The sequence below is a fragment of the Aquarana catesbeiana genome, linkage group LG03 (genome assembly GCF_042186555.1).
Source record: "Aquarana catesbeiana isolate 2022-GZ linkage group LG03, ASM4218655v1, whole genome shotgun sequence".
In the NCBI taxonomy this organism is placed as follows: domain Eukaryota; kingdom Metazoa; phylum Chordata; class Amphibia; order Anura; family Ranidae; genus Aquarana; species Aquarana catesbeiana.
This window is the reverse complement of record NC_133326.1, coordinates 416473415-416501168: the sequence shown is the minus strand read 5'-3', so window position 1 is coordinate 416501168 and position 27754 is coordinate 416473415. Positions and strand designations below refer to the sequence as shown.

Genomic DNA, 27754 nt, shown 5'->3' with positions numbered 1-27754 from the left:
AAGAAGGTACATTTTTTAAATGTAGCTCCAGCCCCAAAATCTATGTTTAAGCTTTTTGGATAATATAGGGCAGGGTTATCACCCCTGTAACATTTTTTTTGCTGTCTGTGCCCTTGTTCGAAAGATTTCACCTCACTTTCTGTCCCAATGCCAATTGGATTTTGAAAATTTGGGGTTATTAGGGGAAGAAGGATTGGTGATAAAGCATCAGTGGAGACACCTTTTTCCCATATTAACTCTTACAGGAGAGAATTTCCCTTCCTAGGGGTAGATTTCCTCTCACTTCCTGTTGTCTCCCTCCATTTGTAAGTAGGAGTCGTTTGTAAGTAGGATGTTTGTAAATAGAGGACCGCCTGTATATACTATACAGCCTGCCCTATACACTCTGCGTAAAATTGGGCCTTAGGTGTTGGATCAAAAAACCTAAGGCCCTATCAAAAAATATTAGATCAAAAATTGTAATTACACGCCCCTGTTAAAAAGAGGCAGAAAAATTGGGTCTTAGGTGGTGGTGGTGGTGGTGGCACAACACTGTAACTCCTCACAGATACTCTTGTTGGGCGCAGGAATGGGCCCTACTGTGAAATATTAGATCAAAAATTGTAATTATAATACAGTGCAGCTTTAGTGCAGTTTCTACTACTTTTCAGGTGGTGTACACAATACAGTGTTGTGCGGTGTTGCAAAGCAATATATACATCATGTCCAGAAGGCCACCAAGGAGAGGCAGACGCTCACAGCAGGCTAATAAAAGAGGGCAAGCAGGCTCTGTGTCTACAGTCAACAGTGCTGGTCATGGACATGGTGCATCCTCTGCCAGTGGCCCTGGAGCACACTTGTCCTTTTTTTCTGCTGCTGGCCGTGTTATTGAGCCATAACATGCAGAAGAATTGGTGGAGTGGATAACAAAGCTGTCCTCCTCATCCTCTGTAACCCAGGCTCAGAGTAGTTTTCCTTCCTATGCAGCTGCCAAAGCGGCCTATTCCACCGGCTCCTTGTCTAGAGTCACTCCTTCCGTAGCCCAACCATCATGCACGGAGGAGTCCCCCGAACTATTCGAACACAGTGTCGGGTACATGCTGCTGGAGGATGCGCAACGATTTGAAGGCTCTGATGTTGATTCCCAGGTTGAGGAAGGGAGTAACGTGAGCCAAGAGAGAGGGGGTGCCCAAGAAGGACAAGAAACTGGCAGTCATGTTCCCCCAGCTGCAGCATAGTGCCAAGTTTGCTCCAGTGACGAGGAGGGAGGGGATGATGAGGTCACTGACTCTACTTGGGTGCCTGATAGAATAGAGGAGGTGGCACAACTGCAATGAGGCAGGATGTCCTTTAGGGGGCCGCTTAAGGGCAGCCACCCTACTGCATCACACCTCAGAGCTCCGCAGGTGCAGGGCGCTGCTGACTCCCCGCTGATTTTGAAAAGTTCCTTGGTGTGGGCCTTTTTGGACACGTGTGCAGCAGATCGCACCGTTGCTGTTTGCAACCTATGTCTGAAGCGGATCAAGCGTGGCCACAACAGCAGCCGCATGGGCACCACATGCTTAACCAGACATATGACAACCTCCCATGCAGTCTTTTTCCCGTATACTATATTTGAGATTTAATATCTCTTAGATATGATTTGGGTTAAATGCGAGTTCTTTGACTATGAGTGAAAGCTTTAACATAATAACAACATTTATTGGTGAGTAGTTGAAAGTCTATCTAATACACAACCATCTATCTATAGTCTACAGCAAGGAAGAAAATATTAGGTTAAAATAAGAGAATTGCATGAAGGAATACAGAGTATATTCCTGAAAACATTAATCTGCAAACATATTTAGTTACTTACAAGTAAAATGCAGACCTTTCCCATAATTACCCTTTGCACTAAGGTTCCATCCATTCTGATGGTTGCTCTCCCATAAAAGTGTGTGTTTCCCTCCCACATAGTCTGTGTATATCATTACATGCTGATGCCTCATTGGTTGGCATAGCATGGCTCTGATTAATGAACTTCCCTATTCCTGGTTAAGGACCATACTTTGCATAAGTCAGCCCCCTTTAATGCAAATCCTTGTGACTAGTCTGAGTAGGAGCTTAACTTGAATTTTCCTGGGAAATTAAGTATTGATTACGAGTTGGTCTCCCTTCATTGCATATCCCAGCATGGGATTCTTTGAAGTGAGGTTTGGATCCCATTGTTTGTATACACAAGCCTAGGCACCGACTTGTCTTGTCTACCAGAGAGCCCTACATAGCTACAAGCTAAATTAAATATATTCATTAAATATAAATTAAATATATTAAATATAAATAAATTAAATATAAATTAAATATATTCATAATTACAATATCCTACGGCAACAGCACTTCAAAAGACACACATCAAAGAAAAATGCAGACTTTTCCTTGCTCCTCATTTGGGATCTCCAACCCTACTCCAGTCCTCTGGAAAACCTGCACTGAGAGGAATGAAGGTCTAGCAATAGGTGTCCCAAGTGCTTGCAGCCAATCTGCTAGCAGTACACCACCATCTGATTTTAGCAGGGAAGTTTCCCTACCCCAGTTACTAAACATTAAAAAGAAATGTGGTCCCAGCCATCTACATGCTCACCTTCTGAATGCTAGCTTGAATGCCAGCTTGGCCAAATTGCTAGCACTGCAACTACTGCCTTTTCAGCTGGTAGACTCTGCCCCCTTTCGTGAATTTGTAGAATGTGCTGTACCTCAGTTGCAAGTACCAAAACACACTTTCTTTTCACGGAAGGCCATTCCAGCTCTATACCAGCATGTGGAAGCAATGTTTTTTGCCTTGGTGGACAGGGCGGTCAGCAGTAAGGTGTATATTACCACAGACTCATGGTCTAGCAGGCATGGGCAGGGATGTTACCTTTCCTTCACGGCGCACTGGGTAACTCTGCTGTCAGTTGGGAAGGATGCAGGACAGGGTTCAGTATTGTTGGAGCTTGTTAAGCCACCACGCCTCTAAAATGCGAGCAGTGATTCTGCCACAGCTCTCTCCTCCACCCCCTCATCTTCTTCTTCCTCTATGGCCTCTTCTGCAGATTTGTTCTCTGAACCAGCGGTGCTCTGTAAGCGTTCAAGGGGCTACGCAAGCACTCAGGCATAAAGATGCCATGCGGTGCATGAGTTGCATAGTAGGTGAGGTTGAAAAAAGACACAAGTCCATCAAGTACAACCTATGTGTGTGATTATATGTCAGTATTACATTGTATATATGTTGCAGTTGTTCAGGTGCTTATCTAATATTTTCTTGAAACTATCGATGCCCGCTGCTGAGAGTGACCACCGCCTGTGGAAGGGAATTCCACATCGTTGCCACTCTTACAGTAAAGAACCCTCTACGTAGTTTAAGGTTAAACCACTGCTTAGGGGACAGGAGCCACACTGGGGCAGAGATGTCGGCTCTGCAGGGGCAGGCTCAGAGGTGGTTGACGCCATGCCAGCTTCAGCCAGGAATGGTTGTATGTGACAATGGCACCAACCTTCTCTCTGCCCTCTGACAGGGACACTTGACCCATGTTCCATGTTTGGCACACATCCTGAATTTGGTGGTGCAGCAGTTCTTGAGCAGGTACCCAGGCTTACAAGATCTGAGGCAGGCCAGAAAAGTCTGCGGACATTTCCAACAGTCATACAATGCCAGTGCTTGGCTGGCTGACATTGAAAGGGAATGCAACCTGCCCACCAACCGCCTCATTTGTGACATGTCTACCAGGTGGAAGTCAACATTGGCAATGCTGCAGCGGCTGTAGATACAGCAAAGGGCCATCAATGAGTACCTGTGTGAGTATGGCACCAGGACAGGGTCAGGGGAGCTTGGCTTCTTTTCGCCACGCCAGTGGCTGCTGATCAAGGATGCATGCACTGTCTTGTCACCATTTGATGAGGCCACAAGGATGGTGACCACACTGAGCAGCGACAATGCATGCATCAGTGATACTGTCCCTCTTGTCTTCCTGACATTATTCCATGAAGCGCACGCTTCATGGAATAATGGACAAGGCACTTTAGGCAGAACAGTGTGAGAAAGAGGAGGACTTCCTTACCTGTCAAGGCCCCCTTTATCCAGATATTATTCCTGCAGGCCCACCAAACACACAGGAAGAAGAGGAGGATTGTGTCAGCATGGACGTGGAGGATAACACTCAGCAGCAGTCTTCAAGGGATGGTTTTCCCCAGAAACCCAAGGAGTTGTACGTTTCTGGGAGGAGGTTGTTAAGGATCATGTGATTCTTAGTGACCCAGAGGACTCAGAATCGAATGCCTCTGGAAACTTTTGCAGGCTTGGCAGAATCAGGGAGGCCATGCAGCATAAGGACCCTAGGATTCATGGTATCAAAAAGAAGGAATCATTACTGGCTGGCAACCCTTCTTGATCCACGTTACAACGGTATGGTTGCATAACTCATCCCGCCTTCGCAGAGGGAGCAGAGGATGAAACATCTTCAGAAGAAAAGAAAGGTTTGTGCAATGCATTTCCAGACACTGTGAGGTTACAATTTCCTGGTGCTGGACAACGTGTTGCTGAGGCTTCTGTCTGGTCACCTGAGGCCAGGTGACAGATGCACACCGTTGGGGTCAGGAGTGCACCGCAAAGGTAGTGGACCCTAGGCTGACTGCTGCAGATAGGAGTCTAGGAGGTTAAGGAAGGCAGGTCCGCTGGAACACCAACACGGATCCCACAGGGGCTAGAGCATAAGATTCCCCAGGGCGCAGAGTCTAAGAGCCAGCAGGTGTTCACCAGAGCCTCTAGTGGTGAGGATGGACTGGTCTGCAACTGGCTCCAGGTCGCGACAGCTCACGCCCACTGTAGGCTACAGGAGGACAGAGATAGTAAGGGAATAAGCCAAAGGTCAGGACGACTAGCAGTAGCAGACAAGAATAAACATAGAACACGCCAAAGGTCAGGGTCACAAGGCAGGGATAGTCGAGAACAAGCCAAGATCGGTAACTGGAATCAGACGTAGAAGACACAGCAAGATGCACACGGAAGCTAAACACGTAAAGGTTGATCAGCAAGGCAGGCTTGCAGTGCACAGGTTAATATAGAGTTCCCTGATAGGGGCTGGGGTGGAGCCATGCTTTGAGGAGAGATTATTTAAGTAGTCAGGTGAGAGTGGCTGGCCTCTAAAGGTGAACACATGGAGGAGAGGTAACCTGACAGACAAAGATTACTGCATAACCATGACAGCTTTGTTCAGTCAGAGGAAGTGCAGTGGAGAAGGTAGCCGGCTGACCGATGCCTTTAGACAATTTTTCAGTCCTCTGCGCCAAGGTCTGATCAGTTCAAAGCAACCATCGCCAGAATCTGCATTAGATGGTTCAGGAATATCTAGGGGCAAGAGCAGACTTGGAGACCTTTCCAACAGAGCATCCACTGGGTTACTGGGTCTTGAGGATGGACCACTGGCCAGAACTAGCTCAATATGCAATTGATCTACTGGCCTGTCCTACACCCAACGTTCTTTCTGAACACACATTCAGTGCTGCTGGAGGGTTTGTAACGGATCATAGAGTGCGCCTGTCCACAGACTCCCTTGATAGGCTCACATTCATAAAAATGAATCAATCTTGGATCAGCAGCTATCAAGCACCTGATGCTGATGTAACTGCTTGATTTTTCTATGGATGTGGGATCCCTTGAAGACTGCTTATGCTGAGTGACTATCCTAGTCCTCCTCAATCTTGGTGATGCTAGCTTCCAACAATATTTTTAGTTTAGGGCACCACCACCAATGCCTAAGGCCCAATTTTTCTGTCCCTGTTTAACAGGGGCATGTAATTACAATTTCTGATCTAATGTTTCACAGCAGGGCCCGTTCCTGCACCCAACAAGAGTATCTGTGAGGGGTTACAGTGTTGTGGCACCACCACCACCAAAGTCCCAATTTTTCTGCCCCTGTCCCAGCAGCAGAAAATAAAAAAGACAAGCGTGCCCCACGGCCACCTGCAGAGGATGCACCATGTCCATGACCAGCACTGTAGACACAGAGCCTGCTTGCCCTCTTTTAGTGGCCTGTGAGCGTCTGCCTCTCCTTGGTGGTCTTCTGGACATGATGGGGATTTTGTTTTGCAACACCACACTACACTGTATTGTGTACAGTGTACACCACCAGAAAAGTAGTAGCAACTGCACTATGGGTGCACGGTATTTTGTACACCACCAGAAGTCTAATAGCAACTATGGGTGCACTGTATGTATTGTGTACTGTGTACACCACCAGAAAAGTAGTAGCAACTGCACTAGGGGTGCACGGTACTGTGTACAAGTATATACAAAGCTATGATTAAGCACTGACTACAGTGTGAAACGCGTCAGTCTTCCTGCATTTTTCTGTTGCAACATGTATTTTGGATTATTTCCATTTAATAAAGGAAAAAAATTTTTTGAGTGTGACTGTCCAGGACTTTTGCTCATTACTTCACTGTGTACAAGTATATTAGAAACAGTACACCAGGAACGGCCTGCAGTGAGATATAGCTGTATGCAGTGGATATATATATATATATATATATATATATATATATATATATATATATATATATATATATAGCTAACTGAATCACCTGCCTGCCAGAAGTATAGTAGAAACAGTACACCACCAGGAACGGACCGCAGTGAGATCTAGCTAAACTGTATGCAGTGGCTAAATATTTATACTATACTGACTGTATATATATATATATATATATATATATATATATATATATAAAATACACTGCAGCTAACTGAATAATCTGCCTGCCTGCTCAATCTAGCAACGACACGCTACACAAGGCCGAAGTGCAGTCAGCCTTATATAGTGTGAGCAGGTACCCTGCCTTTGGCCAATTATGGCTCTCTTAGCTGAGGGGGCTGTGATTGGCCAAAGCATGCAGGTCATGGTGCATGCTCTGGCCAGTCATCATACAGCAATGCACTGCGCTGCCGCAATGCTTTATGGGCCGTTAAGCGCCGCTCAAATTTGGCCCATAATGTTCGGTCTTCAACGAACGGGCGAACAGCCAATGTTCAAGTCGAACTCATGTTCGACCCGAACAGAAAGCTCATCCCTAATTAGCACCTGCTCTGTATAATTGGTTAAGCATACACCTGACTCTAGTCCTACAGAATCCCTGACTTTGTGCAAGTGTGCAAAGCATGCAAGTGTAAGAATTGATGCTGGTTTAAAGCCAAAGGTTAGTCACACAAAATATTGGTTTGATTTTAGATTTGTCTTCTGTTCGCTCACTTTGCAATTTGTAAAATGCTAAAAATAAACAATTAAATATATTTTTGAAAGCATTCTTACTTTACAGCATTTGTTACACCTGCCTAAAACTTTAGCACTGTAGTTCTGAGATTTACACAACACTCACACGGCACAGCTTGTGGATAACACAACTTTTCTATTACAGTTGAAAAAATGATTTTGTTCATCTCTTTACTACCACCCTGCTGACTGAGCAGTGAAAGACCAACAACAGACTGTTAACCTAAAACAGTGAATAATAAAATTTCCTTCGCGCTGGTAGATGTGGGAGAAATTAATAATAACTAAATGGTGTAGAATAATGATGTAAATATTGCAGCAAAATAAAAGTGCTCACACAACCACTTAATAGAATAATATTTAAAATAGATTTCGCGCAATATTAGCAATGGTGATGTGAAATATAGTAAGATAGGGACAAAAGACTTTATAGATAGTGATATCTGTAATAGTAGTGGTTAGGATCTACGATCTCTGTGTTAAAACATATGTTTATTACCACTATTTGACAGTAAAGTGATGGTGCTGTATTAAAGTGAAAACGTGCAAGTGTATAAAATACCAAAAAAATCGAACATAAAGTGCAAGCAAGCTAGGATGCCATAAATGAATTATCGTAAATAAATACTGGTAAATACAAAATCCTTATTTGAAAATACTTATATAAAGTGAATAATTAGTGTGCAACCCATCAAAAGGATGAATACATTATACGCAGACAAATGCCTAAAGTGAACTATAAAATGGTACAATCACAATTTAGCTTGATGTGCCTTTAAAAGTAAGGTGACAGCATTGCAGGATTTAAAAATGAAAAGTTAATAAATTCATAGATAGGTGGCGCTGTTGTAGAGGTAAAAATAATCCTTTTATTCAGATCTGTGTGTATCTTGTGTGCTGGATAGATTATTCCTATAGTGGTGCCTTCTAGTTCGGTCTCACAGAACTCTCACCTTAAAATAGTAGAAATCAAGCTGTGGTAGTATAATCCTTGAAGTGTGGAAGCACTGTCTGGAAACTTCTCCTCCTTAATGCTTAACTCTCCATATTTTCTCCTTGGTGCCTCCGCTCTGGTGCAGCTCAAAGCAGGGGGGGGGGTAAAAACAGGGGAGGGGGAGAGAAGACAGGCTCCACTAGTGTATTATTGTTTTAAAACAAAGGGGGGGTGTTTATTTGACTTATGCTCTTACATTTAATAATATACAAACAGGCAGAGTAAAATGGATGAGAAGTCTGGCGTTCTCAGCGCCCTCTCACTTGTATTAACAGCTGTGTGCTGCTCCAGCCAATCCCTACGCGTTACGACACGTCACGTGTCTTCATCTGGGGAATCCCAGCGCAATTGTCACTTAAATCAACGCAGATTTTGCGGAATTGCAAAAAGTGCTCTGGTCTTTGGGCAGCCAAATGGTCCGGGGCTTAAGTGGTTGGCTAAGGTCACCTTTTTTTTTTTTTTTTTCTAAAATCCAGCTCCCCTATGTACCAATATACTATTCATGTACATCGGTTACAGAAAAATACAACCTTTAGCCCTTGCTATATTTCTTAGACTCCCTGGTATACAGACAGACCGAGAAACCAGTAAGACACAGGGAGGAGTTTACCACCTGACCTTATTAGCACACACCCTTCACCCCTCAACTAAGTTGTCAGAGTATCCCCGGCATTTCTCCATGGGTGCATTTGCCCGGCTTTCCCAGGGTCCATTCAGGCGGGCTCAGGTTACATGCTAAATCCCTGGGGCTACATGCAGCCCATGAGACACCCCTGATGTAGTGCAAGGGCCTGCCTGATTGGATACAGAGTGATTGGATAGATGGTGTGTCCTCCTATCAGGGCCGCTGATAGAAATCATGGGGCCCCCTACAGCCCACCTGACGCAGCCCCCTTCAGCCCCACCCCTGGTCCTGCTCCTGGTCCCTCCTTCAGCCCCCTGGCTCCTCCCCAGCGAGTCAGGACACACACAGGGATGTCTCAATATAAGGAGTTACATCTCCCCCATCCACATGACATGACAGGGGGTCACCCATTATGAGTACACTGTCCCTGCTCAGGACACACGGGCCCACCATTATATGAAGTACAGTACACCTCTGCACACATGTTCCATCACAGTACACCTCTGCACACATGTTCCATCACTGTACACCTCTGCATACATGTTCCATCACAGTACACTTCTGCACACATGTTCCATCACAGTACACCTCTGCACACATGTTCCATCACAGTACACCTCTGCACACATGTTCCATCACAGTACACCTCTGCACACATGTTCCATCACAGTACACCTCTGCACACATGTTCCATCACAGTACACCTCTGCACACATGTTCCATCACTGTACACCTCTGCACACATGTTCCATCACTGTACACCTCTGCACACATGTTCCATCACAGTACACCTCTGCACACATGTTCCATCACACTACACCTCTGCACACATGTTCCATCACAGTACACCTCTGCACACATGTTCCATCACAGTACACCTTTGTACACCTCTACACCTCACCTCTAAATGTCTGCTGGAGCAAGTGTGGTAAGAGCCAGTGGCCTCTCTTGTTATTAAATCTCCAGGCTGCACATTGTATTTCCTGCGCAACCTGGACATCAGGAGGAGGCAGGTGCAGCTCTGAGTGACAAAGCAGCAGACCAATCGGCTTCCAGCTACATTCGGGAGAATTAGCAGCCAGACATCCTGCTGGGAGGCAAAAATATGTAGATAGCAGTGTAGGAGAGGCTTCTGCGGTGCTGTTCTCCTCACTGACACAAGGGACATGAGAAGAGATGTGAGTGTAATGTGAGCAAGTCACACATGCAGGCTACTTGCCGTCGGTGCTGCTGAACTGAAGTCAACCCCTGCCCTGAGTTCTCTTACCATCCGGAAAGTGTTCTCCTCCTCCTCCCCAGCCTCTTTTTTTTCCCTTTCATTCAGATTGCCCGGGCCCCCCTGCTGACTGGGCCCGGTACAACAGGGCCGGTACAACAGGGCCAGTTGTACTGGCTTATCAGCGGCCCTGCCTCCTATAATATAGTTTTGGTAAATCTGAGCTTCTCTGGGACGATTGTTGTGTGTAGGGCAGCCCATTGAAGTGAATGGGCTGCCCTATGTCTGACGAACGAAAAAAAAACGCACCAAAACAAACGAATGTGAGATTGTGAGTCTTTGCTACATGGATATGTGAATGGGGCCTGACTACTGAGTGTCTCTGTCTACTCCCTCCAATGGACTTGTATAAAGATGGCCATACACCATGCAATCTGTACACTCCCTGTAAAATTTCCTTTAGCTCTATCATAGCTATGGAATAGGAGTACACACCTGAACAATCCATTCAATTTGTATCAAATTAGACAGGCCCTTGATTATAGGAAGTGGGTGGAAGGTGGTATTGTTATGAGGGAGGTGTAGTCCAAAGTGGTGACCACACCTTATTACACCCTTGTCTGTGATGCAACAAGGATGTAAAGGCTTCACGGAGATGGCCTACAAGAAATGAATGATCAGACAATCTACAGGAAGTAATGGAATCTAAAAATCACTTAAAACATTCAAATAAACTGATAAACCTCCTGTGGATAAGGTAAGTGGGAGAAAAGCACATTGGAATAGCTGGGCCAGAAATGCACATTTTTTTTACTGCATTTGTCACCTGCTTTATCATGTGGCAAAATGTGTGTTCGCTTCTCTGTTTGGTGTGCCATTAACAATTACTGACACTGAAAGTGCAGCTAGGAAATTTGCTAGGAGGAAACACCATCTATCCAATCACTCTCTAGCCAATCATACAGACCCTTGCACTACATCATGGGTGTCCCGTGGGCTGCATGCAGCCCCAGGGATTTAAGCATGCAGCCTGGCCCGCCTGAAGGGACACTGGGGAAGCCAGCCAAATGCACATGAGGAGAAATGCCAGGAATGATGTGAAAACTTAGTTCCTGGGTGAAGGGTGTGTGCTAATGAGGTCAGCTGGCAAACTCCTTTCTGTGTCTTACTGGTTTCTCTGTTTCTGTCTGTATACCAGCAATATAGCAAGGGCTAAGGTATGGTCTTCTCAAAATCAAAGAAAGCTTGTATTTTTCTGCAACTGAGGTACATCAATGGTATAGGGGAGCTGGATTTTAGAAAAAAAGTGAACTTGGCCTTTAAACTCCAATCCGGGTGATGCTGTACAACGGGATTCAGCAACCTGTAAATCGCGGACAGGTGACTGGTAGATTGCGGTCTGGGCTTGCTGACCCACCATTCCAGAACATCAGAGTGCAATGCAGAGGGACTACTTGTAATGTTTGAGCTGTAGTCAAAAGCAAGAGCCACATACGTCGATGCCTCCTCTGTAGTGCTGGCTCCTGTCCCATGCGGAGCAATACAAACTCCACCTCTTATCCTTGCTAGCAGTCTCCAGAGTAGTGCCAGCAGGAAAGAAGAGATCTTCAGGTCAATGTGAAGCAATACACTGGGCATAATAGCAAACTTGTGGTGTTTTCTACCCACCTGTTTTAACCCCTTGGACCACTTCAGAAACATGAAGTAGTGGGGCGCTTGCAGAGTGGCCCCATTTACTTGAATGGGTCACGAATGGGAGGCGGTTGTACCCACCAAAAGCAACAGGGGGGTTAATTCCTGCTGTGGCATGTGTACACAAAATGGGGGTAGGGATTGGAACAGGTAAAACTGGGACTCAACCACCCCCCAACTTTACGTGTCAAGGAGCCCTAAGGGTGCCGCTGCTGAATGCAACTAAGGGCTCATGTACAAGTGCAGCAGGCACTGCTCCTCCTCTGAAAAGCAACCCAAGTGTGTTTGACAGGTGGTGAGGTGGCGATATGTGGGGCAGAGCATGTGGTCAGTGGTGCAGAGGATGGGACCAGCAGGGCATAGGACGATCTCATACCTGTGACCAATGGTCAGTTGGCATGGACCATAGGGTGAGTACATGGATTGAAAACTGGCTACAAGGGTGAGTTCAGAGGGTGGTGATAAATGGGGAGTACTCGGAATGGTCAGGGGTGGGTAGTGGGGTCCCCCAGGGTTCTGTGCTGGGACCAATCCTGTTTAATTTGTTCATAAACGACCTGGAGGATGGGGTAAACAGTTCAATCCCTGTAATTGTGAACAATACTAAGCTAAGCAGGGCAATAACTTCTCCGCAGGATGTGGAAACCTTGCAAAAAGATCTGAACAAATTAATGGGGTGGGCAACTACATGGCAAATGAGGTTCAATGTAGAAAAATGTAAAATAATGCATTTGGGTGGCAAAAATATGAATGCAATCTATACACTGGGGGGAGAACCTCTGGGGGAATACAGGATGGAAAAGGACCTGGGGGTCCTAATAGATGATAGGCTCAGCAATGGCATGCAATGCCAAGCTGCTGCTAACAAAGCAAACAGGATATTGGCATGCATTAAAAAGGGGATTCATTCCAGAGATAAAACGATAATTCTCCCTCTCTACAAGACTCTGGTCCGGCCGCACCTACAGTATGCTGTCCAGTTCTGGGCACCAGTCCTCAGGAAGGATGTACTGGAAATGGAGCGAGTACAAAGAAGGGCAACAAAGCTAAAGCTAAAGCCACGCACGAAACATGTCGGGGGGCGTGGCTGTACGGCAACCTATCATTTGATTGTAACGTGTGACGTGTTGCGCTGTGTACGCTGTGAACTGGTCTGTTGAGACTACCTCGTGCTGCTGAGGATCTATCGAGGGGAAGGGTGAGGTTTAAATACTGCATCCCGGGTCCGCCGTGACCATAATATATTTCCACAGCCTTGTCACATGAAGTTTTCGTTTTATGCCTTAAATTATTGGAAGAGTGTGAGTACAATGATTGAAGACCTTGATTGTGTATTTTAATAAATGTTTTCTACGGTATGACACTATTGGAAGCATTATTTCTTTTCATGTGGATACATTTCTTTACGATGAGTATTGCCGCTAATTGAAGAACTTCACTCGCCTTGAATACAGTTTCATTTATCTTGGTCAGCCCCGGGGGGCTATGTTACTGCCTATTTGCTGAGCATAAGAGTGCAAGGCAATATTTCCTGGTGAGTGCGGCTCCATGAGAGTGGATCACAATCACAGACGGTGTGGTGGAAGACATTTTTATTGCATAAGAAGTTTGCTTCATTCACTCTTTGACACTTAGTACTTTGCATAGACTTTTTTTCATCATTCTTCTATTCATTATTGTACGACTTGATGTCACTATTAACTCTTATATCTAATATGGTTTCATTACATATTTTTTAAGATATTTTTATGAGTTAAATGGTTCCCCGTTCATCATTGGAAGAGGATACTGGTTGATAATTTCACAGACCCACTAGTACTAGTGGGTGATTCATTACATTCATTTATAGTTCATTTATTTCTTATTCACTGTATTTACTTTTTGACATCATCATAGTGATGTGACATATAGCGCCACTATTTCTATTTGGAATATCATTTATATATATTATTTTAAATAAGTTGGCAGCTTTAGGGAATTTTTTGATTTTGCACAGAAGCGCAGTGGTTCATTGCCTTGTTGTGCGGCACTTGAACACCAACTTTTTAATGTAGTGTTTGTGTCTGGAAGTTTAGTTGCAGCATTTTCCCCTCCTACCCTCTAGTGATAGGCAGCAAAGACACACACACACACAGACTGCAGTGACCTCATACTATCTCATCTGCAGACACCTTGTCCCCACCCCTCCACCCCCCAGACACAGCCCAGACAAGGATCTCCAGGCACCTGCAAGGCGCTACTCTTGGATGTTCTTCCATAACAGGCCTTGGTGGTGGAGGTCCTTTAACATCATCATCATCATTATCATCATCATCATCATCATAATCCCGGCTCCTTCGCTAGACGGCTTTGCATGTGAGTGTCCTGACAGGAGGAGGAGGTGAGAGGCTACAGTCGGGCAATGCACTGCCCCAGTACTGCACACATCGCCCAGCTCCGTTCTGCTCTGCACACAGCCTCCTCCTAGCCAGCCTCCTTCTGGGGATTGGCACTGGACAGAGCTGAACCTCCCGACCTCCGCAGCGGAGCCCTGGGTGGGCGGAACAGAGGGAGGGGTCAGGAGCTGATAATCTCAGGCGGGGATACTGGCAAAGGACTGAGCTGCCCTGCTTAGGAGCAGAGGTGGCTCTATATTAAGGTAAATTAGGCGGTGCCTAATTAAAGAGCTGCCACTGCTCTTCTGCCTGGGGGATGGCGCCGCCCCCTTGAATAATGCTGCCCAAGGCAAACACCTTGTTTGCCTCATGGTAGATATGCCCCTGCCCATGAAGATTCTGGGCATTGCCCAACAGAGAAGTATTGTGCCCCTTTTTTTTCACTGTAAGCATACCATAACAAATGTATCAGAAAAAGGTAAACCATTCATGAATACAATACCTTAATTAAACATTAAACTAGTGATATTAACATTTGTACAATGATGTGAAGGACATTTTGATAAACAATTTTAATGTAACATTTTGCCTTTTGAAGTGTGTGGACTGCTGAATCTACGTGTACCCTTGTACGAGCAACTTTCAAAGACAAAACGAACTGTATCCATAACAGCAATACAAAACCTGAAAGTATTTTAAAATACCCATGCCTGGAGGTGTTGGTAAATCTTAATTTTTCAGAAGAACTTTTTATGCTTTATCATAATGAAGAATCTCCAGAATGGAATAACAAGGTAATGCTTATTTACTTCATATTTTGCTTTTTGCTTTTTTGGCTAACTACTTGTCTAATTATTTGCAGAAAAGCAAGGAAACCACCCAGTAGTACATTAATGTGGTTTTACTAAGTGTACAAACTGCTTAAAATTACAGGAAAACAATACAAGACATACAGAGTGCTAAAAATAAGCATACATACAATTTAAGATACTCTAAAATTAACTTATCTTCTGTTATAGTTGGTTTATGATTTCCTAGTGGACAGGCCATTGTCTGTACTACGTGTGATTAATCAGAAGGTGTAATGCTATAGTTACAGCCTTTTTGATCCTAGGATTCATGATCTCATCAGTTTAGTGAAACACTCTGACTTTCAAATTCAAAGGTGATCATATGATGTAAAGCTGACTTTAATGGATGTGCCACTGTGTATAGGCCTCTGTAATCCAGTCATTACCCTTGTTCCCTCCAGTTTCCATACTGGAAACAGTGGAGCAGGGAAAGTGCTTTCAGCAAGCTTAAGGACCCCTATTCTCAATAGTCTTCTGCTTTCTTATCAATAACCAGTGCCAGTGCGTTCTGTCTTCCTAAACCTTCTACATGGATCACGTCTCCTTTGTGATGGGGTAGGTTTCCTGGTAAAAGCATGACTTCTGCTCCAGTGTCCACTGAAGCCATCACTTGTGTGGGAGAAGACGAGTTTTCCAACGGTACAGTGACAAGTGAAAATGGGCAATCTCCTGCTCTCACTGCCCTCACTGCTGTAACTGGAGACCTGCCTTCCCATCATAAATAAAAGGGAACCCCGCCCAGTTCCCCCTCCTGAGACTATAACCCCTCTCCAGGATAAAATGATTGCGTTTTGATTCTCCTGACAGGAGGGGTCAATTTTGTTTCATCCAAGTCCATGCAGGTGTTATCTTCACTAGAAGTGGTCCTAACCCTGACAGTTTCCCCCACTGTTTTCACCTCTTCAGCAATCCTACTTTAGAAATCCCATCTATTTCATATTTAGGTGCTACTGCCTTTAATGGATCCATCCACATTTATCACCTAGAGGTAACTAGCCTGGTGTTTTTTTGCACCCTCTGTCTTCTCCACTGACGTCCCATTCTTCTCTGATCTTTTTGCTTTCTTTCCTCCTGCCAGGCTTTAACCTTACCTGCCTTATATACTGCCCTGACAGGTTTCATTTTAGACACAAATACACATTTTTTGTTTTCAAAATAACATACAAATATGAGAATAAAACCACAACAAGATTGGGTCTTATACATATTGCATAAACCATAATCAGCATGTCAAACATAGCCAACAAGCATGTAAGTAAAGGCAATGCACATGCGGTCTTGAGGGAAAGAAATAACCCAAAAATATGGTGGCATAGGCTGTATAAAAAAAAAAAAATGGGAGATGGGATAGAAAAGAAGGAAAAGGAGATGACCTGAGATGGCCGAGACTAGAAAAAGAAACAGAGCAGAAGAAGGTAAGAAGGAGAGACAGTCTTGAGCGACAAACCAAAGCCAGGAGAATAATAGAATTAATGAAAATAATGAAAATAATAAAAATAATAACAATAAGAGAACCACAGGGGGATAAACGACTCAGCTAGAGCAGCGGTGCTACAACCCAGAGGGCCCTGTAGGAGATCACTAGTGGGACTCTGTTGCCTCCTGATTAGAAGGTTTAAAATTGCACTTATGTATGAGCATTGTGGGGCAGTAGCATTTCCTCCATACGCATGATTTCATTAAAGACCCACAAGGATAAGGAGGGGGTAACATCCGTCTTCCAATGTAGTGGTATGAGTTGTCGAGCTGCTGAAAGGAAAAAACATAATAAGCTCAATTTCTGAGAAGCTACCGATCCCGGGAGTATGGAAAGGAGTGCTATCTCTGGGTTGGGGGTCAAGGACTCAAGCATTGTTGTAAAATGCAAGAACATGTGACCAAAAGGGCCGGATCCCACCACATATTTTATATATATATATATATATATATATATATATATATATATATATATATATATATTATATATGTTACCCTCCGCAGAGCCACATCTCCAAAAGGTGGCAGGTGTGGGCGTAAACATCTTATGTATTGAGGCCGGGTCCCTGTACCACAACGACAGAAGCTTAAAGTTCTTATGCATAACATGAGATTGTGGATTTGCCTGTAAAGTGGAATGAAGTCTGCCAATCAGCAGTTGAAAGTTTTTTCCCACGTCCCTAGACCATATCTTTCTGGAAAGTGGGAGATCGTCTTGCACTAATGCCTGAAGTAGTTTATAAAGTGAAGAGAGTAGGTGCCCGGGTGTCTCATGGAGAGCGCATAACCGTTCATACTTGGTTAGTGACTGGTGGGTTTGGATAAAGGGGAGCAATTGCCTACAGAAAGAGGATAAATGTAGTGTAGTAAGCCAATCCCCAGGTCCTCCAAGGAGAACGGGTGTTCCCGACTGGGAGTGAATAAAATGTGGCACTGGCCATTTGGCCATTCATACCCTGTGGAAATGAGGGATTGTCAAATAATGAAGTGAGGGGAGATGGGTCTGAGGATATGAGTATTGCTGCCTCTCCTGTACCATAAATGAAGGGCAGCAAGCGTCAGTGATGAGGAAAATTGGAGTTGGGGAATATCATGTTTATACCCCCAAAGAAGGGCTTGCAGATCGACAGGGGATAGATCTTGTTCCATTGTGGAAGCCTCAGTGAAGTTGCAGGAAAACCAGTCAAGTGAGCGTGACAGCAGAGCAGCTTTATGGTAGAGTTCATAGTCGGGTAAACCAACCCAACCCCTCCCTGAAGTTTCAGGAAAGTGAGCAATTTATGTCGAACCCTCGAAAAATGTTTAGGAACCACTATAGGGACAGTCTGAAATAATTGGAGTAATTTTGACCACTTAAGGACCAGCCACCGCAGTTACACTGCGGCAGGTTGGCTCCCCTGGGCAAATCACCGTAACTGTACCTTGGCCCCTTTAAGAGCTCTAGGGGGCACGCGATCACTCCTGACAGAGACAGAACAGAGATCTGTCAATGTAAATTGACAGATCTCCATTCTGTCAGGGGAGGAAAGACATGCAGTTCCTACTGATTAGGAGCAGCGATCGGTCTCCTCCTCCAGGCAGTCTCATCCCCCCACAGTTCTAAACACCCCCTAGGTAACAAATTTAACCTCTTGATCGCTCCTAGTGTTAACCCCTTCTCTGCCAGTGACATTTATACAGTAATCAGTGCTTATTTTTAGCTCTGATCACTGTATAAGTGTCAATGGTCGCAAAAAAGTGTCAAAAGTGTCCGGTCTGTCCGCCGCAATGACACATTCCCGCTAAAAATCGCTGATCGCCACCATTACTAATGCCATATATCTATCCCCTATTTTGTAGACGTGATAACTTTTGCGCAAACCAATCAATATACACTTATTGCGATTTTTTTTTTTTTTTTTATCTCGAATTGTCTTCCAGGGCAGCTTCTGAGAGATAGGCTCCTCCTCCCTGAAACAGGAAACACATTAGTCCACCATTATAAATGTGTTAGCCTTACCTGCCTCAGTTGTTTTTGTTTCCTCCGGACCCACAGGAGCTGCAAAAAAAATTTATTATTTTCAAGTCTCTGTGCTTGTTGCAGGAGACTCCCTTTCTGGCATCCCGTCCAGCCCAGCGGGCCTTGGGAGGGCGAGCAGGGGCAGCAATTTGAGAAAATCACTTTTCCGTGATGTTTCACCTCTAAAGAGGGGTCTGCAACCACCCCCCCCAAGCTGGAGCGCATGCACTGGCATTCTCCCCGGGATACCGCTCTCCTTGCTGGTGAAGGGACCCGTCTGCAGCTTTCATCTGATTTCCAAATGGCCACTAGTGGCAGTCGTGCTGAGAGGCTTCTAGCACAGCCTCTTTCCCGGTCCGTCCGCCCCGCCCACTTACCGCCGCGATCGGTGTCCACTGCACTCCGCAGTCTGCCCCGGCTCATCTCCCTCATGGAGGTCCCACAGGGGCCTCCAGATGGCGCGACGCCCGGAAACGTCATTTCTGGTCAAGCGGTTCCAGTCAGCGCCCATTTTCTCGAAGACTGGAAGCCTTCTAGGGAAACAATAGAGTGGGGCACTTCCGGTGACGTCATTTACGGGCAGCGGTGCGAAATAAAAAAAAAAAGAGGAAAAGGCATGTGCAGGAATGTGCAGGTATGTCCACAAACCTGCACAGGGTCAGCTGGGGGCGGGGCCGGAGCTTACACAGAAGCAGTTAAAAAGGTCCCTCTAAGCAGAGGATCCTGGTGGCTGACCATGTCTGACGCCTCTCCACCCTGCCCTGCAGATCCTGCAAGTCAGGACAACTCCAAGGTATGCCAGAGTACTCTGGAGTCACCTCTGTCTTTACCTCACTACAAATTTGTCTATTTACATGCAGTTTGGTAACCACCTACCTCACGGGACCTTTGTGCTTGATTTCAGACAAGGACCCCAGAGGAAAGGAAAGGTTAAAACAGCAACAAAGCATGCGCTTTTTGTGGCCACTGTTTTCCGTCTCATTGGAAAAAACCTTTATGCCAAAAATGCATAGACAAGATGGTGGCCAAAGAATCACAAGGTTACCCAAAAGACCTGCTCAGCTCTTTCAAAAAAGAAATAAAGAGCACCATGTCACTCCTACGCTCAGCAATTGAGAAGTTAGAGACTCCGGCAAGTGCCAGTCAAGCCTGTACCCCATCTACCAGCGGGACATGCATCCCTTCGGGTAGCAGGGAGCAGGCAGAGCGACAAGAGCAAGAGGAAGATTCTGACGAATCTGAGCAGGAATCTGAGGATGACCTATGCTCAGACTCTGAGGAGGAAGATCCGGCATCAGAGGGCAATTTATTTCCCTCAGAAGATACGGACAGCCTTCTAAAAGCTATAGCCGACACGCTGGGTGTCAAAGAGAAAAAAGTCGCAGAGCCTACCCTACATGACAAGATGTATAAAGCACTGCAGCCCAGGAAACCTAGAACATATTCTGTACACCAAACTCTTAAAGACATCGTCAAAAAAGAGTGGGAAGAACCAGAGAAAAAACTCTTCATACCAGCAGCGGTCAAGCGCAGATATCCATTCGCAGAGACAGACACCAAAACCTGGGCTAAATGTCCCAAAGTGGATGCCTCTTTAGCAAGAGACACAAACAAATCCGACTTAGCTTTTGACGATGGGGGTACCTTAACCACTTCAGCCCCGGAAGGATTTACCCCCTTCCTGACCAGAGCACTTTTTACAATTTGGCACTGCGTCGCTTTAACTGCTAATTGCGCGGTCATGCAATGCTGTACCCAAACGAAATTTGCGTCCTTTTCTTCCCACAAATAGAGCTTTCTTTTGATGGTATTTGATCACCTCTGCCGTTTTTATTTTTTGCGCTATACACAGAAAAAGACCGAAAATTTTGAAAAAAATTGATATTTTCTAGTTTTTTTTCTAAAAAAAATCCAATAAACTCAATTTTAGTCATACATTTAGGCCAAAATGTATTCAGCCACATGTCTTTGGTAAAAAAAATGTCAATAAGTGTATATTTATTGGTTTGCGCAAAAGTTATAGCGCCTACAAACTAGGGTACATTTTCTGGAATTTACACAGCCTTTAATTTATGACTGCCTATGTCGTTTCTTGAGGTGCTAAAATGTTAGGGCAGTACAAAGCCCCCACAAATGACCCCATTTTGGAAAGTAGACACCCCAAGGAAATTGCTGAGAGGCATGTTGAGCCCATTGAATATTAATTTTTTTTGTCCCAAGTGATTGAATAATGACAAAAAAAAAAAAAAAAATTACAAAAAGTTGTCACTAAATGATATATTGCTCACACAGGCCATAGGCATATGTGGAATTGTACCCCAAAATACATTTAGCTGCTTCTCCTGAGTATGGGGATATCACATGTGTGGGACTTTTTGGGAGCCTAGCCGCGTACGGGGCCCCGAAAACCAATCACTGCCTTTAGGATTTCTAAGGGCGTACATTTTTGATCTTACTCCTCACTACCTATCACAGTTTTGAATGCCATAAAATGCCCAGATGGCACAAACCCCCCCCCAAATGACCCCATTTTGGAAAGTAGACACCCCAAGCTATTTGCTGAGAGGCATGGTGAGTATTTTGCAGCTCTCATTTGTTTTTGAAAATAAAGAAAGACAAGAAAAACATTTTTTTTTTTCTTTTTTCAATTTTCAAAACTTTATGACAAAAAGTGAGGTCTGCAAAATACTCACTATACCTCTCAGCAAATAGCTTGGGATGTCTACTTTCCAAAATGGGGTCATTTGGGGGGGGGGGGGGTTTGCCACCTGGGCATTCCATGGCCTCCGAAACTGTGATAGGCAGTGAAGAGTGAAATCAAAAATTTACACCCTTAGAAAGCCTGAAGGCGGTGCTTGGTTTTCGGGGTCCCGTGCGCGGCTAGGCTCCCAAAAAGTCCCACACATGTGGTATCCCCGTACTCAGGAGAAGCAGCAGAATGTATTTTGGGGTGTAATTTCACATATTCCCATGGCATATTTGAGCAATATATCATTTAGTGACAACTTTGTGCAAAAAAAAAAAAAAATTGTCTCTTTCCCGCAACTTGTGTCACAATATAAAATATTCCATGGACTCGACATGCCTCTCAGCAAATAGCTTGGGGTGTCTACTTTCCAAAATGGGGTCATTTGGGGGGGTTTTGAACTGTCCTGGCATTTTATGCACAACATTTAGAAGCTTATGTCACACATAACCCACTCTTCTAACCACTTGAATAGAAAGCCCTTTCTGACACTTTTTGATTACATGAAAAAATTATTTTTTTTTGCAAGAAAATTACTTTCAACCCTCACACATTATATATATTTTTAAAGCAAATGCCCTACAGATTAAAATGGTGGGTGTTTCATTTTTTTTTTTCACACAGTATTTGCGCAGCAATTTTTCAAACGCATTTTTTGGGGAAAAAACACACTTTTTAAAATTTTAATGCACTAAAACACACTATATTGCCCAAATGTTTGATGAAATAAAAAAGATGATCTTAGGCCGAGTACATGGATACCAAACATGACATGCTTTAAAATTGCGCACAAACGTGCAGTGGCGACAAACTAAATACATTTTTAAAAGCCTTTAAAAGCCTTTACAGGTTACCACTTTAGATTTACAGAGGAGGTCTACTGCTAAAATTACTGCCCTCGATGTGACCTTCGCGGTGATACCTCACATGCATGGTGCAATTGCTGTTTACATTTGACGCCAGACCGACGGTTGTGTTCGCCTTAGCGCGAGAGCAGGGGGGACAGGGGTGCTTTTTTTTTTTTTTTTCTTTATTATTTTTTTGCTTTTTTATCTTATTTTTAAACTGTTCCTTTCATATTTTTTTTTTAAATCATTTTTATTGTTATCTCAGGGAATGTAAATATCCCCTATCATAGCAATAGGTGGTGACAGGTACTCTTTTTTGAAAAAATTGGGGTCTATTAGACCCTAGATTTCTCCTCTGCCCTCAAAGCATCTGACCACACCAAGATCGGTGTGATAAAATGCTTTCCCAATTTCCCAATGGCGCTGTTTACATCCGGCAAAATCTAAGTCATAAAATGCTCGTAGCTTCCGGTTTCTTAGGCCATAGAGATGTTTGGAGCCACTCTGGTCTCTGATCAGCTCTATGGTCAGCTGGCTGAATCACCGGCTGCATTCTCAGGTTCCCTGTTGAGACAGGAGAGCCAGAGAAAAACACGGAAGACGGGGGGGGCATTCCCTTCCACTGCTTGTAAAAGCAGTCTAGAGGCTAATTAGCCGCTAGGATTGCTTTTACATGAAAGCCGACCGCTGGTTGAAAAGAATGATACCAAGATGATACCTAAACCTGCAGGCATCATTCTGGTATAACCACTCAAAGTCGTGAATGGCGTACCTGAAGACAAAAAAATGGTTAACAATAAAGCACAGTAAACGGTAAAGTATAAAAAATTGCAGACCTGAAAAACAAACATGATAAAACATAATAACAATAAAACATTGCAGAATAGAATACAGTAAAAAAGAGCAGAACAATAGAGAGAGAATAGAGAGAGAGAACAATAAAACGACAACTATTTTTTTTTATTTTATATTTTTGTATGTGTTTTTTTTTTTTTACACTTTTTTTTGTAACTAACTTTTATAACTGTAACCGGTTCCAGGTTCAGGTCTCTCAAAATGTGATGGCATCTTGGGAGACCCTGTGAAAGTGTGTCTAGTCTGTGCAGTGCTGTACCCTACGCTAATACTCAACTAGTGAATGGTAGCGTTCAAAACATTCACCAATGCAAAGACCAGGATTGTCAGGACAGGAGGGACAATAATAGCGGGTGTCACGCCTATATCCGCGCTTGCTGCAGACACAACATCTTTTTTGGGGGGGTTCGTTGGGTAGGGGTACTCGGGAGGACATAAAGAAAATGCCTCTCATGCAGCCGACTGCATTTGGTTGGGGATGTGAATGGGGGAAGTACGGGCGCTGCAGAAGTGGTCGGTTCCCAATTAGGATTGGCGAATGCAGCAGGAAGGGCACTATGGGCACGACGGCCTGTGTTTGTCTTTTTGGTGGCAGCGGGACACTACTTGTGCTTGCCACCTCACCAGCTTGAACTGCACTTATGGGACTCGCCACGTCACCAAGTGTTACTGCAGTGCTGGTTTGACTATGACCGGGGTGTACTAGGCCGCTGGTGCTTGCCAGTTCACCAAAACGCTACCAAAAAAACTGTTAGCGATCGCAGGGATCAGGCCTGACTCTGCGAACGCTGCAGTTATGCGTTTAGTGTTTTGTAAGTGACAGTGATCGATCGATACTGCACTTGGGTGGGCTGGGCCGGGCTGGGCGGAGGGGCAAAACGCAGGTGCTAGCAGGTATCTGGGCTGATCCCACTAACACTGCGTTTTTGGGAACCCTAAACTGCTGGGGACGCTAGTATAGATCTGATCGGATCAGGCATTGATCTGATCAGATACTATACCACTAAGGGAGGTGTACGGTGCGTGCGTGGGTGTTAGCGCGACTGGCGCTAACCTGACGCTGCCTGGGGCTGGTGCTTGCCAGTTCACCAAAACGCTACCAAAAAAACTGTTAGCGATCGCAGGGATCAGGCCTGACTCTGCGAACGCTGCAGTTATGTGTTTAGTGTTTTGTAAGTGACAGTGATCGATCGATACTGCACTTGGGTGGGCTGGGCTGGGCGGAGGGGCAAAACGCAGGTGCTAGCAGGTATCTGGGCTGATCCCGCTAACACTGCGTTTTTGGGAACCCTAAACTGCTGGGGACGCTAGTATAGATCTGATCAGATCAGATATTGATGCGTTCAGATACTATACCACTAAGGAAGGTGTACGGTGCGTGCGTGGGTGTTAGCGCGACTGGCGCTAACCTGACGCTGCCTGGGGCTGGTGCTTGCCAGTTCACCAAAACGCTACCAAAAAACTGTTAGCGATCGCAGGGATCAGGCCTGACTCTGCGAACGCTGCAGTTATGCGTTTAGCGTTTTGTAAGTGACAGTGATCGATCGATACTGCACTTGGGTGGGCTGGGCCGGGCGGAGGGGCAAAACGCAGGTGCTAGCGGGTATCTGGGCTGATCCCGCTAACACTGCGTTTTTGGGAACCCTAAACTGCTGGGGACGCCAGTATAGATCTGATCGGATCAGATATTGATGCGTTCAGATAGTATACCACTAAGGGAGGTGTATGCTGCGTGCGTGGGTGTTAGCGGTACTGGCACTAATCTGACGCTGCCTGGGGCGACGCATATCACCGGCGATCAGGGGGCTAAACCTTTATTCGGTAATAAACGGCGGGTGCCCTGACACTATGAAAAATAAACGAACTAACCAGCGTCACCCGTAACGGTTATACGGTGATCAGTGGTGAAAGGGTTAACTAGGGGGCAATCAAGGGGTTAAAACATTTATTAGATAGTATATGGGGGTCCCTGTCGCTATAAAATGCTGACGGCTAACCTAAATATTTACGTTCCTAACTAGCGTCACCAGTGACACTAATACAGCGATCAGAAAAATGATCGCTTAGCGACACTGGTGACAGGGGGTGATCAAGGGGTTAAAACTTTATTAGGGGGGGTTAGGGGGGTACCCTAGACCTAAAGGGGGGTAACACTCACTGTCCTACCACAGTAACTGTCACTAACTGACACCATGCAGTAATCAGAAAAAAAAAAAAAAATACTGCTTGGTGTCAGTGTTACAGGGAGGGGGGAGGGGTGATTGGGGGGGATCGGGGGCGATCGGGGGGGGATCTGGGGTGTTTTGTGTGCCTGGCATGTTCTACTGTGTGTGTGTTGGTGCACTTACATGTCTTCTCTCCTCGTCGCTAGAACGGAAACTGCCGAGCCGAGGAGAGATGACATCACATCCTCTGCCTGTGTGTACTATACACAGGCAGGGGATGTTCCTCATTGGCTGGGAGCGATCGCGAGGGGGGTGCCACGATCGGATGGTCTCCCCCTCGTCTCTCATCGCTCCTAGCCAAATGCCGACCGCCGCTGGCACCGGGGGGGGGTCCGATTGGACCCCCCGCCCGCGGGAAGGCAATCACGTATGGGCAGACATGGGGGTAAGTCACACATGTGCAAGTCACAAGCAAGTCTCAAGTCTTAACCTTCAAGTCATAAGCAAGTCCCAAGTTACTGTGGCGAAAAGCAAGCAAGTCAAGTCGAGTCCCTGCTAGAAGTCAAGCAAGTCAAGTCAAGTCATTTATTTTGGTCAAGTCACAAATTAAGTCAAAATACTGATCTACCCCATTTCCATCCTTAAAATTAGTTAAAAGTCAGTTTTCAGGAAAGGTTTTGTTTCATTTTCAACATTAACAAAACTGCTTAGTGCTTTTTTCTTGGCATATTTTGCCTAGGCCAAGACACAGCACTGGTGGTGCCAAGTCATTGCAAGTCATTGCAAGTCAAATAGCCCAAGTCAAAGTCAAGTCGCAAGTCATTAGTGGCAAGTCAAAGTCAAGTCGAGTCATTTATTTAATTTTGTCAAGCAAGTCGCAAGTCCTCAAACAGGTGACTCGAGTCCGACTCGAGTCAAGTCATGTGACTCGAGTCCCCCACCTCTGCGTATGGGTACGTGATTTTGCCTGCCCGTGCCATGACTAGTGTATTCCAGATGTACCCACCTACTACCTCTTATCGCTATACCATTTTACTCTGACCCCTTTTACTTCTTATCTTAATTAACGAGACCACACCAACTTGCTGGAGTATAAACTGGCCACAACAGCCTTTTTATTAAACAAAATGAATAAATAACTCCAATAACTTAAAGTATAAAAATACCATATAACTTCAGTGCAAACGACATATTATTAACCGCAATCTGTTGGTCAATGGCAGAGCTACCCCCTTTTACCACATATCAAAACAATACACTGCGGGAACCATTTCCAACTTGATAGGCCTCCAGCTGTGCCGCTCGGAGACAACCCCTTGCCCGCAGTGTAAACATACCGGTATTCCCATTTCGGGAATACACCGGAGGGGCCATACTATCGATGACCCCCCACCCCTTTTACCACATTTGTTTACTGCTACCGCCACCGACCAACAGAAACAACACAGCCAACCCCCCAGCTGTCATGACGACCTCTTCTTCCGAACCTGAAAAATAAACACACACGTTAACCACACTAAAACAGACCTAAAAAGGGAGGGAGGGTGGGAAAATCTGCCTCCTCGTGTCTTTCCTCGATCCACTGACCCAGAGCAAAACTCCACCCCTCCTTTTGTATGGCCGCTCCCCTCAAGTTTCCTGCTGCCTCCGCCCCCCACCAAAACACAACCCAGGTTAACCCTGTGTGTCACTAGACACACTGTCATGCCCGGCCCTGCACTATTCTTTTCCTTCTTTGACGTTCCGGGCCTCACTTGACTAGTGTATTCCAGATGTACCCACCTACTACCTCTTATCGCTATACCATTTTACTCTGACCCCTTTTACTTCTTATCTTAATTAACGAGACCACACCAACTTGCTGGAGTATAAACTGGCCACAACAGCCTTTTTATTAAACAAAATGAATAAATAACTCCAATAACTTAAAGTATAAAAATACCATATAACTTCAGTGCAAACGACATATTATTAACCGCAATCTGTTGGTCAATGGCAGAGCTACCCCCTTTTACCACATATCAAAACAATACACTGCGGGAACCATTTCCAACTTGATAGGCCTCCAGCTGTGCCGCTCGGAGACAACCCCTTGCCCGCAGTGTAAACATACCGGTATTCCCATTTCGGGAATACACCGGAGGGGCCATACTATCGATGACCCCCCACCCCTTTTACCACATTTGTTTACTGCTACCGCCACCGACCAACAGAAACAACACAGCCACAGCCCGAAAGGATGAAACCTTATCCTTAAGGGCCCCTCCACACCCTCAACGCCCTTTGGATTCCATCCTGCAACCCCATGGTCCACAAATCTATCCCCACATCCGTGAGGTGAACACCATCCCTGCGTAAATAAAGGCCAACATTAATCTCCAGCTCTCTATGCCTTATCACCATACCCCCCTGTTGCACCAAAAACCTCCCCACTACCTTGTTAACGCGTATTCGTGCTTTGTTAAGCCGTGCAACAGATCTTGCCATCCGCCAGGTGGTTCGAGCCACCATGTCGGACCATAACAGAAGTGTATTAGGAAAAATCGTGCGGATATATAACAAATCCGACTTAACATCTGCCATTAATGCTCTGACCGTACGTACCCCTAGATCATTTCCTCCTGCGTGAATGACCAACACATCTGGTGGT

The 27754-nt window shown here is 45.2% G+C and overlaps 1 protein-coding gene across 3 annotated transcripts in view; it reads left to right on the top strand.

Annotated features, from left to right (window-relative positions):
* KCNMB1 (potassium calcium-activated channel subfamily M regulatory beta subunit 1) overlaps positions 1 to 27754 on the top strand; it is a 164401-nt gene that overhangs the window by 96998 nt on the left and 39649 nt on the right. For all 3 annotated transcript variants that reach the window (XM_073620742.1, XM_073620741.1, XM_073620740.1), the window contains one exon: positions 14763 to 14958. In XM_073620742.1, the coding sequence (XP_073476843.1) occupies positions 14763 to 14958 (196 nt within the window). The remainder of the gene's footprint in view (positions 1 to 14762; positions 14959 to 27754) is intronic.